Raw genomic sequence first — 14,508 nt, 5'->3', positions numbered from 1 at the left:
GATTAAACAGTGTCATTACGTGCTCTGAGCACATATGCCGCAACCGACACAGTATAAGTGCTACAGTTGCTTTGCAGTGATGTCAGCCTAGGGTTGTTTGTGTAAAAAGGAAAGGACAAACTGAAAAAAATAAGGAGAAAAAAACTTAAATTGTAACTGCTTTGGAGTAATTTTCAGGGCTCATGAGTTTCAACAAGCACCTTTTCAACATTCACTAAGTCTGGGTTCATACCTTGCAGACTGAGCTCAGTGGCCCTCTTCAGATCATCGTCCTCTCTTAACTCTTGGGCCTCCTATATGGTGGTGAGGTGAAGACAAGGCATTACAATGACATTACGTCTAAGAAATTTGAACATTGCTTTTTCACTCTGGTCATGTCTGCTTGCTCATAAAGTACATTCTTCACTACTGTAATGTAAGTAACACCAGCTCAGCCTGGATAGATTATTATTTTAGTTTCTTTATTTGGCACTCACAACTATCTTAAGTCTGCATATTTGACACCGGTAATGGTTTCATAGTATTATAGTGCTAGAGTAGTATTAAGACTGCTGCACACCCCTGTTCCTTTCCTGAAGGTTTGGCCATGTGGCCTTTGATCTTACATGCTCCTGAAGGCTCTGGGCCAGAGCCTGTTGTAGCTCCTGTTCTTCCCTCTCCTGATCCAGACTGTACTGCTGGACCCAGTCCAGTTCTCCCTGCTGCTGCACACTCTCTGGAGTCTGGTTTTCCTTGTTCTCATCCATGGTCAAGTCCAGGGAATCCAGCACATCTACACGACAACACATACACAAGTCAGTTAACTTAAATACTAGCAATGTTATCTCCACTTAAAACACCTTTATATTCGGGTTTAATAATGACAATGTTACTTTGCCAAGACCTTTTCATTTTGGCTGGGCTTGGGCAATATATTGATATTATATTGATATGAACTATCAACTGTGTGAACTATCAAGACAAGTCATTGTATTACATTTTAATATGCTACATTTCTACAATCCCTCTATTATACGGTGTTTACATTTTAAAAAGATGAGCAAAAATGTATTGCCCCCTTTTAGAAACCCCACCTACTGAACGTCGGACTACCTGCAGGCTGCTTGCTGTCCGTTTCCAGCAGATCTGTATGATAGGCCAGGTCATGGGCATCTGTGTCCCCAAAGCCTGTGTCTGGGCTGCTGGTTGGCTCATCCTCCATGGGGGGTGGAGCCGAGAGCCCGGCCTCTTGACGACTCATCTCCAGCACAGCTGCCAGCATTTCATCATCATTTATGCCACTTAAATCAGCTGACTCCATTGATGCTCCTCGCTGAAGACACAAAACCGTATCAAAAAGAGCCACAGAAAAAAAGGAGGCTGAATAATAATTGGCATGGTCTGTCAGCAAATGCTCACCTCTTCCGGTCGGTCATCATCATCAGGCAGACAGCTGCTAAGGCGTCGCTTGCGGCTCACAGTTGCCTTTTTTATAGGCTCTTCTTCACAGTCAGAGTCCAAGAGGTTAGACGTGCAGCTAGAGTTGACCACTTTCTCTCCAATCCTTCTACACACACACACACACACACACACACACACACACACACACACACACACACACACACACACACACACACACACACACACACACACACACACACACACACACACACACACACACACACACACACACACACACACACACACACACACACACACACACACACACACACGCTAAGTGATTGGTTTTACAAGCAGAAGTAGAAACAAGTGTTTGCACACTTAAAGCTATAGCGCGCAACTTTTTTTTATATTAATGAACGTCCGTTACATTCAAGCCATTGCCAAATGAGTTGCTACAAAGCTAATTAAGACCATCAATGAGCTCAGTCTGTAATCAGCTCCACACAACTCTCTCTGTATTTCTCAGTATGGCTATGTTCAGAAGATTGTGTCCTCCGGTGACTTTCCCGCGCAGAAGCTTGAGTGAAGATAATTACCGCTTCTGAAGAGTCCATCATGTTTTTTTTTATTTTTAATCCTTCCGTGGCCTTCTTGGCTACAACAGTGTTGTTGTCATTACTTAGAATTCCTTATGGGGGCGACAGAAACTACGCACTATAGCTTTAATTCCCTTCCTAGTCATGCAATATGTGACAGATTACACACATTTTGTTTTTAGATGATCTCTTTGGCGTTATTACTAGAGATGTTCCGATACCGATACCAGTATCGGTATCAGCTCCGATACTGCCTAAAACGCTGGTATCGGGAAGTACTGGAGTTTATGCACTGATCCGATACCACGTAATAAAGCCCTAAAGAAAATCTACGTTAAAGTAGTTTATTTATGTTCTTTTTCCGTTATAACTGACTGTCAAACTGGAGAATAAAAGAAAGTTGTACGACATTCATTGTTTGAGTTTGTTCATGTTTTACAAAGAGTTTAACCCGAGCCAGACAGACAAAGATAGAAATCATATCACATCCATACAGGGATAGTAGTATACAGCTGTTATATCATATCACATCCATACAGGGATAGTAGTATACAGCTGTTATACATCATATCACATCCATACAGGGATAGTAGTATACAGCTGTTATATCATATCACATCCATACAGGGATAGTAGTATACAGCTGTTATATCACATCCATACAGGGATAGTAGTATACAGCTGTTATATCATATCACATCCATACAGGGATAGTAGTATACAGCTGTTATATCACATCCATACAGGGATAGTAGTATACAGCTGTTATATCATATCACATCCATACAGGGATAGTAGTATACAGCTGTTATATCACATCCATACAGGGATAGTAGTATACAGTTGTTAAAACATAATAAAATATATGACCCACTGGTATCGGATCGGTACTCTGTATCGGCCGATACGCAAGTTCAGGTATCGGAATCGGGAAGCAAAAAATGGTATCGGACCATCTCTAGTTATTACTACCAAGGCACTCCTATACACACATTTTATCAAGGAGGCTCAGTACAAAACAAGTTGCAGCACACTTGGGAGTTCGGAGCTTTACCAAAAGGTGGAGTATGCGATTCTGGGGAAAGATTGTTGATATTTAAACTCGACACCCAAACAAATACAGTTCATACAAAATGGACAGCTAGTGGACCGTGAAGAGATATTCACTGAATTTGACAAAAAAAGTGAATTGGATTAGAATCGCAGACTTCACCTTTAAGTAGGGCTGCACGATTAGGGCCAAATATATGATAATCACGATTATTTTGATCAATATTGAGATCACGATTAATTAATCACAATTATTTGTTGATTTAACCAAAACTCATTTTATTGTCACATAGGCTAATTATAACTGCTTTTACATCCATATTGTGCTACATTCCTGCTAATACATCCATATTGTGCTACATTCCTATTTTATTGAAGGATACTGTGAAGGAGTATGCCATTTAAGCTGTTGTGCGATCGTTTTCCATACATGCACGTTTGCCGTAAGGTATCTACCTGACGAAATAGCAACGCAGATTTTGGTGGCTTATTACACTGCCACTTACATGTCTGCGTTGCGCTCTGATGCTCCGAAACCCACGTTAGAGGCAACATAAACATCGCTGCATGTCACGCTAGTAAACACTAATAACACCTTACACAGCAGGTAGCGTTAGCCTACCGTTAGCTACAGTAAACACTAATAACACATTACACAGCAGGTAATGTTAGCCTACTGTTAGCCACAGTAGTAACTGGATTAAATACAGCTAAAAGGCTGACAGCTAAACGGTGTAGTGTGACTGTATTTCCAACAGTCTGCTGCTAAAGCTATGAGCTAACAGACACAAACTAGCACTATGGTCACTGCTGTTGTCTGAAAAACAAAACAGACAGGACAAAATGTTGCGTTTACTGGTAAACTGGTAAACATTGTGACCGGCTTATGATGACCGACTGCTATCTATTGTGGACTTTTCCTCACGTTACTCTGTCCTCTGTGACTGTCTACATCTAGAAACTAAGCTGCGCGGTGCAGGGAACAACTCTGATTGGCTCACGGAGGCAGGTGATCAGACAGTGGTTTATGGAGCGCTAGAGTGGCTTTGCAAAAACTTTGATAAGGAGCATTCTATGACGTATTTTAAATATCACTCGATCACGCAAATTTGATTGTGGGAAGCCAAAATCGTGATCGTGATTAAAATTTGATTAATTGTGCAGCCCTACCTTTAAGTTATGGCCAGTGTAAATGTAAATCTTCCTTCTTTTTCTCTGTTTAACATTATTTGAAAGTCTAGCAGAAAAAGCAGTACTTACCGGAGAGGTACGGTGGAGGAGTTGACCAACTGTGATGTTTTCAGTGTTCTGGACCTTTGAGAACAACAAAGAAAAGGTTAAGAAACCTAAATATTTGCCATCTTCCCCTAGCTAAAGAAGCCAAATTAAATGCAAGTCAATTGCAAAGCTTTTAGCTACAACCCTACTGAATCACTCAATTGTTCAGGATGTAATTACCCAGAAAGTAAAAAGTTTAAAGTTATTATTAATAAATTTTATTTGAGAGAGCATGTCTTACATGGAGGCTTGGGAACTCCAGCCGAGACTAATAGGGGGTCGTGTGGATTCAGTGCAGTGGGACAGCAGGGTCAGGTATCGGGGAATCACCACCTGCTGTCCCAGCTTGCTGTTTAGAGACAGCTGAGCATTGAAGCTGTACCGTTTCAGGTGTAGGATGAGCACTCTGTGGGGAGAATAGATCAATCACAAATCTGTAAGTTGTGGCTTCTTTGTTTATCAAGACAGACAGACCGACAGACAGATTTCAACTGCAAGCATGTAACAATATGTGTGACAACTTCTCACTGTGCATTTCACTCTCAACAGTCTGTATGTAGATACCTGGGCAGTTTGCTGAATTTATGCGCAACAGTAGCAGACTTCCCATTGCACTTCTCACACGAGTACTCAATTTCCTCCATCTGCAGAATAAACAAGTAACTTTACATTAAACATTACTCACACAAATGCATATAGTTGAAGCCTGTTTGTTTCATTAAGTGACAGTTAGTTGAAAAAGGAATATAACAAGCTTGGAAAGTGGACAAAGGTTAACCTTTTTAGGGCTATACTGTACCCGACTCTAAATATTGTCGTATTGGATTTGGCTATTCAATACGAATAAGAACAGCCGGGACGATACAGTGGAATGATTTTACCACAGAGAGCAGCGTTATAGCAGTGAGAGCTAACTCGGCAGCTACTTCTGGGGACCAAAATTAATCCTTAGAAGTAGCTGCACACCAACTGACAAAAAACACAACAAAACACTGCATGACTTGAAGAATCTCAGTCAATCTTTCATTGAAATTCAATGGAACTATAACCTGTTTATGCAAAAGTCTTACCCTAAAAAATAGATCAAGAGAATCCTGGATAGAGCGAAGCGGGAGTGTTTTCTTTCGCCGTGGTAGGTCGATGGACATGTCATTGAACTGCTCTCTCTTGGTCACTACTTCGCCACAGCTGCAAAAGAACATGAAGGTATTATCACACCATTTGTTTTCTGCAGAGTCACAACAGTTTTGGCAAATACATCACAAAGATGCACGGCAAGGATAAATTCAGATGATCGAGCAGGAGAGGGCCCTCACCCTTTGCAGGTGATGGTGTGCAGCACCTCAAATTCCATGTTGACTGCCACAGGGCAGGTGTAGATGCGGGAGGTGTCCGCTTCGTCACCAGGCTCTGCCTTGGCTGCCGATGACGCTGTCTCCTGGCCATTCTCACACACCACAGAGGACGATGAGGGTGCTGCAGCTTCATTTGTCCAACTCTTGTTCATTTTCTCCACATCGTCCTTTAACTGGTCCAAACACTGGCTCAGAAACTCATGAGCATCCTGGTAAACAATGTCACACGCAAGGACTTAATTAAGTACAATGAATAAACATAAGAGGACAGATATGTGACAACTTAAAAAGAAAAAAAACAAAGAAATGTCTCAGTACAACTTCAGTGTTTTGATACACAAAGCTGAGACAGACATATCTACATAGAATACAGTTCATTTCTTTTAATTAATTAATATATATATATATATATATATATATATATATATATATATATATATATATATATATATATATATATATATATTATTTTTAAGATATCCAAAAATTTTCTGGTACACAATATTGTATCTATTTCAGGTAATCTTTCAAGTTCAGTAAACCACAACAGCTCTGAACTGTTGATTCTAGAGGATGATCTTACATTCTGCATGTTGCCAGAAAAACGCTCAGCTGTTGAGGAGATGGCACTTTTCACTTTCCTCAAGAGGTCCTTTTTTGTTTCTGGACAGCCCACGTCCTTTTTAACCATAAGGTGAGCAAAACGCCTGCATACAGTGAAGATATCACACAGAATTAAGTACTTTTAATAAGGCTAGCTAGCAAAGAACATGAATGAACAAATGATTTTCTACACAGATGGTAAAAGTTCCTTTAAAAATCAAAAACTTGTTAAAGTTCCTTTAAAGGCTCAGTTGGTAACTTTTATAAAAATAACTTTGTTTGCCGAGCTGTCACTATATCCTGATAGTAGTACAGGAGACAGATAATCCTCTGACCCCCCTCTTAGTTCTGCTAATGGCATTCGTAAGTTTCCACCACGCCTAAAGATTATCACTGACACTGCATTAAAGACTCCTTGGCTCGGAGTAGTTGTTTTCTTTATACCATTAGGAGCAACAGTAAAAATATGTCAGGATACACTGAGTTTCAGCAAATATGACAAAACTTATTTTTTATGAAAGTTACCAACTGTAGCTTGAAAATTTGTAGGACATCATTTTACGTAGTACCTGAGCAATGCATTGATGGGCACCTTCTTCCATGGGATGCTCTGCCTCAGCATGTCATTGGAGAAAGAGGGGAGGCTGAAGAGGGACTGCAGGATGGCGTTCATGTAGCAAGTGTTGCCCAGGTTAGAGAATCTGTGAAACATAAATGGAAGGATTTACACGATGGATGACCAAAAAAAAAAAAAAAAAAAAAAAAAAAAAAAAAAAAAAGGCATTTTCCAGGAATTACAGAGACATGGTTTTCATGTACAGCCCATCTGGCATATTCTTACCCTTGCAGCGGGGTCTGAGGTTGGATCAAAGTGGAAGGCCTCTGTTTGTTCCAGCCACTGTAGTCCATAGAGGGGCGTACCTTCTTGAATGGAGTTGAGTGATTGGGCAGCATGAGGCTTCTCTTGGCTGTAGTGGTCTGCGCTGTACTGGATGGGCTGGGGGTGGGGAGAAGGATTACATTTTGAAAATCGCAAATCACTTGTAGATGTGTGCTAACCCAATGCATTTAACACTCATACCTGCAAACTCAGAAGGGCTGAAAAAGGTGACTCACTCCATCCATCCATCCAGTTTGGACACACCTTCTCATTCAATGTGTTTCTTTATTTTCATGACTATTTACATTGTAGATTCTCACTGAAGGCATCACAACTATGAATGAACACATATGGGATTATGTACTTAACAAAAAAGTGTGAAATAACTGAAAACATGTCTTATATTTTAGATTCCTCAAAGTAGCCACCCTTTGCTTTTTGATAGCGCTGCAAACCCTTGGTGTTCTCTCAATGAGCTTCATGAGGTAGTCACCTGAAATGGTTTTCACTTCACAGGTGTGCTTGTCAGGGTTAATTAGTGGAATTTTTTCCCTTATTAATGGGGTTGGGACCATCAGTTGCGTTGTGCAGAAGTCAGGTTGATACACAGCCGACAGCCCTATTGGACAAGTGTTAGATTTTATATTATGGCAAGAATCAATCAGCTACGTAAAGAGAAACGAGTGGCCATCATTACTTTAACAAATGAAGGTCAGTCAGTCCGGAAAATTGCAAAAACTGTGAATGTGTCCCCAAGTGCAGTCGCAAAAACCATCAAGCACTACAAAATGGTCTCACATGAGGACCGCCCCAAGAAAGGAAGACCAAGAGTCACCTCTGCTGCTGAGGATAAGTTCATCCGAGTCACCAGCCTCAGAAATCGCAAGTTAACAGCAGCTCAGATTAGAGACCAGATGAATGCCACACAGAGTTCTAGCAGCAGACACATCTCTAGAACAACTGTTAAGAGGAGACTGCGCGAATCAGGCCTTCATGGTCAAGTAGCTGCTAGGAAACCACTGCTAAGGAGAGGCAACAAGCACAAGAGATTTGTTTGGGCCAAGAAACACAAGGAATGGACATTAGACCAGTGGAAATCTGTGCTTTGGTCTGAGGAGTCCAAATTTGAGATGTTTGGTTCCAACCGCCGTGTCTTTGTGAGACGCAGAAAAGGTGAACGGATGGATTCTACATGCCTGGTTCCCACCGTGAAGCATAGAGGAGGTGGTGTGATGGTGCTTTGCTGGCGACACTGTTGGGGATTTATTGATTATTATTAAATTGAAGGCATACTGAACCAGCATGGCTACCACAGCATCCTGCAGCGACATGCCATCCCATCCGGTTTGCGTTAAGTTGGACCCAGGCGTGAAAACAGGTCAAGGGTAAAAAAGGTGAGAAGGATCATACCCCTCTAGGGGGGTCCGGGGGCATGCTCCCCCTGAAGAAAATTTTAAATATTCCATATTTTAAAGCATCAATCCGATGCATTTTGAGATGCATTTTTTTGCCAACCAACAGTGTAATATTTCAATATGCACTCATTACAGTTAAAGTCCTTCTGACATTACACAATAATAAAAGTCATAATTTTTAAAGACTAAAAAGTTTTGGATACATTTTTACTTCTTCCAACCATATGTTAAATAAAGAATCAATGTGGATTTACATATTGCAATAATATCATAATCCTACAATGAATCATTGTGAAAACTAAAATTTACTACTTTGGACAGGTCATCATCAAAAAAGCGAGTTAGTACATTCAAGATTTTGTCCATGTTGATATTAGCTGCTTTATTTACATTTATTAAAAACGTCGCATTGTTTATCTTTTCATATAGCTAGACGTCTAAACTCTGGGACAAGGCCGTTATGTTGAAATACCTGCCATGCTAATTCCAAACAGACAGCTTTGTTAAGGTTGTTTGGGTTGTTTGTTGTTTGATAGCTTTTACAAATCGTGTTCCGCTATGAACGTGCACACATGTATTGTTTGTATCACGGTCGGTCAGTAAAGGCGCAGTCGCAGTCTTAAAGCGCCCATATTATGCTCATTTTCAGGTTCATAACTGTATTTTAAGGTTGTACCAGAATAGGTTTACATGGTTTAATTTTCAAAAAACACCATATTTTTGTTGTACTGCACAGCTCTCTCTCACTGCTGTATATCCTCTTTTCTTCTTCTGTACTATCTTTGATTGCACTCGCACATGCTCAGTAGCTCAGATGTAGAGCATGTCAGCTAGCTAACTCTAGAGACAGTAAAAGAAAGCCTGTTTCTCCAACTTTGGTCAGTTACAAGGCAGGATTAGCTGGGAGACTTCTAAATGAGGGTGCACATGGAAGTAGTTCTTTTGGAGATTATGATGAACTTGTGTGTTGTAGCAGTGCTTTGCTATTGAGAACAACGTAGCATAATAGCGTTAGCATTAGCATGCTAACGCTACAAGCTAACGGTTGTGGTTAGCCAGCTCATTTCGGACTGTGACGTCACAGTCGCAGATTTTGAACAGCTCACTAGGAAACTGAAGACAGGACACATTCAGAAACCGTATCTCACTCAGAACAGCATGGATGGATTTTTTTCAAAGTTTGTATGTGTGTGGAAGCACCAAAGTCACAAAAGAACACCCCAAATCCCAGAAAAAGTGTTTTTTTTCATAATATGGGCACTTTAACGGTAGCGGTCATTGCCAGTAACGTACTCGTATGACAGAGTGCACAAAGGGTGGCTACTTTGAAGAATCTAAAATATAAGACATGTTTTCAGTTATTTCACACTTTTTCTTTTGTTAAGTACATAATTCCATATGTGTTCATTCATAGTTTTGATGCCTTCAGTGAGAATCTACAATGTAAATAGTCATGAAAATAAAGGAAACGCATTGAATGAGAAGGTGTGTCCAAACATTTGGCCTGTACTGTATATACGTGTGTGTGTGTGTGTGTATATATATATATATATATATATATATATATATATATATATATATATATATATATATATATATATATATATATATATATATATATATATATATATATATATAAATAAAATAGTTGCCCAAAACGACAGTTGGCTTGTTTATTGCTAAGGCCACAGGGTCAAAATGTAAATGATTTATAAAACATTTAATAACAACTTATTTCATCAGTACATTCCTGTTAAACCACTAAAACAACCACTAGTTGGGTGTTTTACAACAACTTTGAATGCAGCACAAGACTGGCGAGGCGAATTTCAACAACATCTGTGTTGTTTTTCAGACAACGGCAGCTGTTGTTGGAATCCTCTAGTGAAATACAAACACTTTTACACCGTTTAGCTATCAGCATTTTAACCGTGTTTACTCCAGCTGCTAGCTAACGGTAGGCTAACTTTACCTGTTGTTGAGTGTAGTATTACCGTAACTAGCGTCCTGTGCGGCCATGTTTCAGCTCCCTCTAATGTCCGTTTTCGGAGCATCAGAGAGAAGCGCAGGCATTTAAGTAGCACCTAAATAAGACACCGAAATCTGCGTTGCTATTTGGTCCGGTAGATAGCAGTCGTTAAGGCACAGGTGCCGTATTAGCACCAGGATTTTCGATGAAAAGCGACAAGTTTGCAGGTATGAACATTGCTAGCTGACAACTAAAGAAACTCACCGGTCCAGGAAAGAGTGGCTCTGGCTGTAGTCTTTAGTCCCAGATCGGCTGCTATAGAATGATGTTGGCTGAAGGGGAGTTGAACCCAGTGGAGCTGGGGGTAAAGGAAAAAGTGGGATAAAACATAGTAAATAAAAAAAGTAAATTTTAGGTCAGAATATACAGATTAATGTTCTATACTATCCCCTTAGGGTGGCAGTAGCTCAGTCCGTAGGGACTTGGGTCCTGAGAATGTGTGGGTATTTCAGGCCTGTGTGTGTAGTGATTTCTAACAAACAGAGTGTAAATTGTAATTTCCCCACTGGGGATCAATAAACAGTATAGATTAAATTATAAATTACTGACTCAAACATTGCAATCGACAGTTATGAAATCTCCAGAAGTTATGAAGGTAAATTTAACATGCAAATTTACTTTTACAGAGTAATTGAATACAGTAAGCAGCAGGATATGGGTAGTGTTCCGTTTGAGTTGTGGATGTAGAAGTTTACCTGAGCTCCTGTTCTCCTCTGCCTGCTTCAGCTTATCTTTGCAGCTCTGTAGAAACTTTCTGGATGGATCCAATGTGGCCTTGTTGTTGCTAAGAAAATATATATGTTTACAGATTTTAACCTCACTGAGGAAACTATGGAAGAATTTATGAAAACCCAAAACACTTGTATGCACTTTGAATAACAATCCAGAATTTTTCATTTACAATGACCAATGGCCATTACACATGTATATAAAACAAATTTCACTAATGTACAGTATATATTAAAATTCTGGTATCCATCTGACGAAGAAACAAATTATATGAAAACAAAAACAACCTAAGCCGTTCCCGTGGTGGAAGTGTTTCCATCCAACGGATTTAAAGCAAATGAAAACCTGTGCGTAATGACGTCACATGCGGTTTTGCGTTCACATTGGTATATTGAACTGATTTGAGATATTTTATCGTGTTTCCATTCATTTTCACAAAGAATCGCAACAGTGTTGTCGCAACAACATTCAAGCTGACATTCGTGAACAAAGTTTTGCCAGACAAAAAGGATTGCGCCATTAACCTACAAATGATTCATTTTGCACAAGTTGTAATAGTGCTAATGTGCCAGCTGATAGTGACATATCACGCTATAATGAGAAAACCACTTCTGACCTGTATAGGTGAGTCTGTTTAACCATAAATAACCTTAAAAAAAACTATCGCAAATCATTATTTATTAGGAAATAGCGTTTATCGTGTGTGTGTGTGTATATATATATATATATATACACACACACACACGATAAACGCTATTTCTAATAAATAATGAATTGCGATAGTTTTTTTTAAGGTTATTTATGGTTAAACAGACTCACCTATACAGGTCAGAAGTGGTTTTTTCGATATAGCGTGTGTGTGTATATATATATATATATATATATATATATATATATATATATATATATATATATATATATATATATATATATATATATATATATATATATATATATATATATATATACACACACACACACAAGAGAAAATCCAATGAGACCGAACGTATCAAGAGAAAATCCAATGAGACCGAACGTATAAACTTTGAGTCGATACGCAATCGAATTTTACTGTTTCCATATGCCATTTTTATTCGATATCACTTAATTCACATAAAAAGGTGTGGATGGAAACATAGCTACTGTCTCAAGTTGCCCTTTCACACATGTAGTAAACAATAGGAGATTGTCCGTGTGAGACGCGTTCTTACTGGAAATACTTGATTTAGACTAGAAGTTGCGCCTGGTAGAGCATGCAGGATGTAGGACCTGATGCAGAATACATCTGTCACGGAGCGGTTTGTAATTTGGCAATTTTGCCGTTCCTTAGTTTGTCTGACGATTTCAGCTTATTCTTCACCCTTGGGTATTTGTTTCTGTCTAGTTTTGCACGAGCCGCAAGAAACGTCATCAATTCCAACTTGCTTGCTGTGAATTCTCACACTTTGGACTCAATCGAAGATTACGCAGACTTCGTACTTGCCGTCATGTCCAATCTGACTGATTCGAACATTTGCGTTCTCACATCCAGCTCCGCCGGGTAATGTCTAGATGATTTCAGATTTGCAGTGCATGTGTGAAAGTGGCTCTAGATACAGAGTCTGGGCAGTAAGTTGTGTTGCTTTTACCTAGACGAGTCATTTTCCTTGGGGTAGTCCTCAGTCAGGTCACTTTCAGAGGTAAGCAGTCTCTTTCTCTTCTCACTCCTGAAAAAAAGTAACACATAACTTATGTCACAAGCCTGAACTGACCGTGACAGACCAAACCAGGAAAGTGTCAAAGTTCTCCTTTAGGACACAAGTCGCATTCAGGAAGATCACAAAAAATACAGGTCAAGCATGTTGTTATCGGGAGAAAGAACACTAACAGTAATTCTCTTTTTAGTTTAACTTTGTCAAAATATATATGCACACACAAAAAACAACAAATACTAACTATAGCAGTTTTCCAATTTCAGAGGGCTCTATTGTAATAATGCTATTTTTATATTTAAAAATGTTCAAATAGCATAGCAACTGCAACATGAATTTCCATCCTACCTATTTTCAGAGAGTCCAGTGCGAGTGGGAGTGGAGGTTGCCCTACTCGGGCTGCCCAGAGGCTTTCGTGGTGTTGTGTCCTCTCTGCCTTCTGCGCTCTGCCGCCTGGGTGTTGTCTGTAAGAGGTTAGGAATCTGCATAATTAAGTCAAATGTAAGAGTACACATGTCTAAATTCAAAGTTAAAAATGTGGGTTTGTGTTCTCGCTCACCTGTCTCTCCCCTGATGGATTGGTCTCATTTTTCATAGAGCGGTTCCCGAGCACACTAAAGTTTGCACTTCCACTGGATTTTAAAACAGCTAAATTAAGAACAAAAATTTGAGATCAGGACAATGGAATGACAGGATTCTTTAAACGATTCAGTCTGGGTTGTGAATTCCCCTCTCTTAAAACACTCATTTTGTTTAAAGCTAGAACTGTAGCTACTCCAGTGAAATTAGACCTGACTTACGGTGTGATCATTTCACAGTGAAAGGTTGTTCATAGCATTGAGATAATGAATTAAAAAGGCCCCCTGTATTTTAAGGAACATTTATTTATTTACGATACGTTACTCATTCACAAAGAAAATTGGGATCGATAGATAAAAAAAAAACTGAATATGGTTGAGCAATGTTTTGACTGAACTGTCAAACAATGTATGAAAAATGGTGCGTAGGATATAGTGATGTAGGATTATTTGCTCAATTTAAATTAAGAAAACCCAAGCCTGTTTTGAGAAATTGGTGCCAGATCTGCTGAGAGGGGCTCGGTGCACAAGAAGGAAACTATGTATCAAAACGGAAAGAACTACACATCAGCAGCAGCAGCAGAAGGAACAGGACATAATCTCCTCAGTACCAATAAATACCTTGAGAAATACAACTAAAGCAAAGCTTTAACCAAAAATAATGATTTTGCTAAATCTATTATAGTAAACATCACAAATAAGAATCACCATCAACAAAGATTTCTTAAAATGAGCAGTGGTGTAATTACTTGGCTTTCCCAGCTTGAGCTTTTCAAGGTAGTCTTTAGTCTTCTGAAGCAAAGTCTGGGGTATCTTGTCCAGGATGATGACACTGCCGTCCTTCAAAGTCAGCATGATTCGGCTCAAACTCGGGTTAACTTTCTTCAAGTTCTGGTTCAACTGAGGACAATACAAGGTAAT

At 39.4% G+C, this 14,508-nt stretch overlaps 1 protein-coding gene across 2 annotated transcripts in view; it reads right to left on the bottom strand.

Annotated features, from left to right (window-relative positions):
• The window catches only part of usp37 (ubiquitin specific peptidase 37), a 21,357-nt gene that overhangs the window by 4,040 nt on the left and 2,809 nt on the right, over positions 1-14,508 (bottom strand). Inside the window, exons 3-20 of one of the 2 annotated variants that reach the window (XM_028591228.1) lie at positions 14,337-14,487; positions 13,569-13,657; positions 13,358-13,491; positions 12,947-13,024; positions 11,285-11,373; positions 10,794-10,887; positions 7,107-7,262; positions 6,835-6,966; positions 6,246-6,369; positions 5,624-5,871; positions 5,378-5,495; positions 4,872-4,951; positions 4,549-4,713; positions 4,290-4,343; positions 1,399-1,546; positions 1,093-1,312; positions 606-772; positions 233-293 (exon numbers count right to left, since the gene is read on the bottom strand). In XM_028591228.1, the coding sequence (XP_028447029.1) occupies positions 233-293; positions 606-772; positions 1,093-1,312; positions 1,399-1,546; positions 4,290-4,343; positions 4,549-4,713; positions 4,872-4,951; positions 5,378-5,495; positions 5,624-5,871; positions 6,246-6,369; positions 6,835-6,966; positions 7,107-7,262; positions 10,794-10,887; positions 11,285-11,373; positions 12,947-13,024; positions 13,358-13,491; positions 13,569-13,657; positions 14,337-14,487 (2,308 nt within the window). The remainder of the gene's footprint in view (positions 1-232; positions 294-605; positions 773-1,092; positions 1,313-1,398; positions 1,547-4,289; positions 4,344-4,548; positions 4,714-4,871; positions 4,952-5,377; positions 5,496-5,623; positions 5,872-6,245; positions 6,370-6,834; positions 6,967-7,106; positions 7,263-10,793; positions 10,888-11,284; positions 11,374-12,946; positions 13,025-13,357; positions 13,492-13,568; positions 13,658-14,336; positions 14,488-14,508) is intronic. The other variant, XM_028591229.1, reaches the window with a different exon arrangement.

Source organism: Perca flavescens, chromosome 11 (assembly GCF_004354835.1).
Source record: "Perca flavescens isolate YP-PL-M2 chromosome 11, PFLA_1.0, whole genome shotgun sequence".
Classification (NCBI taxonomy): domain Eukaryota; kingdom Metazoa; phylum Chordata; class Actinopteri; order Perciformes; family Percidae; genus Perca; species Perca flavescens.
Note: the sequence above shows the minus strand (reverse complement) of the source record. Positions and strands in the feature narration are given on the sequence as shown.